This window comes from Solanum stenotomum, chromosome 11 (genome assembly GCF_019186545.1).
Source record: "Solanum stenotomum isolate F172 chromosome 11, ASM1918654v1, whole genome shotgun sequence".
NCBI classification, from domain to species: domain Eukaryota; kingdom Viridiplantae; phylum Streptophyta; class Magnoliopsida; order Solanales; family Solanaceae; genus Solanum; species Solanum stenotomum.
This window is the reverse complement of record NC_064292.1, coordinates 3,296,441-3,297,951: the sequence shown is the minus strand read 5'-3', so window position 1 is coordinate 3,297,951 and position 1,511 is coordinate 3,296,441. Positions and strand designations below refer to the sequence as shown.

Sequence of the window (1,511 nt, the reverse complement as noted above, 5' to 3'; positions counted from 1 at the left end):
GTGCTGCTTTACTTCAATGGACGATGGGATCCTAGCAACAAATATACTAATTACGTGGCAGATGGTGTGTTGATAAATACGGAATCAAACTTTGCCACCCTCGTTTCTATAATTGCTACTCAATTGTCAATAGACACATCAACAAGTAAAGTTGAAATCAGATATAAAATTGATGAAAGGTCTCCTCCAATTCAAATTCATAATGATATGGGGGTAAAAGTATATGTTGAAACCAAAAAGGAACATCGAGATATGGCAAAATACTCTTTGTGTGTCACAACAACTGAACCAGTCAACTTGGAGACTAATTCTACACTCATTCCACTATTATGTTCAGACACTTCAGAAGATATGAGGGTTATACACAATTCATACTTCTCTAATACATTTAATGGTATTGGTGAGGCAATAGGGTTAATTGGCTTTGGATCATGTGAGGAAGTTGATGAGCTAGAAGAATTAGCACCAGGCATCATTGTTAATCCCAATCACTCTTTATTTGAGAAAGATCAAGTGTATAAGAATAAATATGTCCTCACCAGTGCACTAAAAAGACATTCCATTCTTAAGCATTTTCAATTCAAGACAACAAGATCAAGCTCAATCAGGTAATTTGAAATCTCAAACTTTAAATTATTGATTGTATATTAATTTTTTTTCAACAGCTATTCGATACAGTGCTTAGGTGAAAACTGTAGTTGGAGTTTACGAGCTTCAAGCTTGAACAAATCTCAAATGTTCAAGATTAGAGAATTTGAAAGTGAACACACATGTTTGTTGCTACATAATTCATTATCGGAAAGGCAAGCAACTAAGAGTGTTGCTGGGAGTATTATTGTCAGTAAATGTGCTGAACCAGATGTTATTTACACACCAAAAGATATACAACGTGACATGTTAGTTGAATATGGTATGCGACTCACATATATGCAAGCATGGAGAGCTAAAGAAGCAGCTCTTGAATTAGTCCGGGGTGATCCAATTCAATCATATGCAAAGTTGCCAAGCTACTTTCACATACTAGAGGCAACTTACCCTGGTTCCCATATAAGATTGCACAAATCAGAGGATGACCGTTTTCTATATGCGTTTGTAGCTTTGTTCACCTCGATAAAAGGATGGGAATATTGTAGACCAATTGTAGTTGTTGATGGAACTTTCTTAAAAGGAGCATACAAAGGGACACTACTAGCCGCTAATACCTTAGATGCAGCAGGTGAGACTTTCGAATATGATACTAGTATTTTCTATATTGAATTTCTGAACTATGAATTAAAAATGAATTATAATTGCAGTAAAAATGTATTAAAATTGTATTAAACAAATTGTACATGGTGCAGGGAGTATACTGCCACTTGCTTATGCCATTGTTGATTCAGAGAATGATGCATCTTGGAGGTGGTTTTTTGAGCAATTCAGAGACGCATTCGGTCAAAGATTAGAGATGTGTATCGTTTCCGATAGGCATGCAAGCATTATTAAGGCAGCTTCGAGAGTCTATGATGAAGTAC

The 1,511-nt window shown here is 35.7% G+C and overlaps 1 protein-coding gene across 1 annotated transcript in view; it reads left to right on the top strand.

The window, feature by feature from the left end:
* The window catches only part of LOC125844513 (uncharacterized), a 6,751-nt gene continuing 5,240 nt past the window's right edge, over positions 1-1,511 (top strand). Inside the window, exons 1-2 of the mRNA XM_049523829.1 lie at positions 1-1,216; positions 1,341-1,507. Coding sequence (XP_049379786.1) covers positions 736-1,216; positions 1,341-1,507 — 648 coding nt within the window. The 5' untranslated portion in view covers positions 1-735. The remainder of the gene's footprint in view (positions 1,217-1,340; positions 1,508-1,511) is intronic.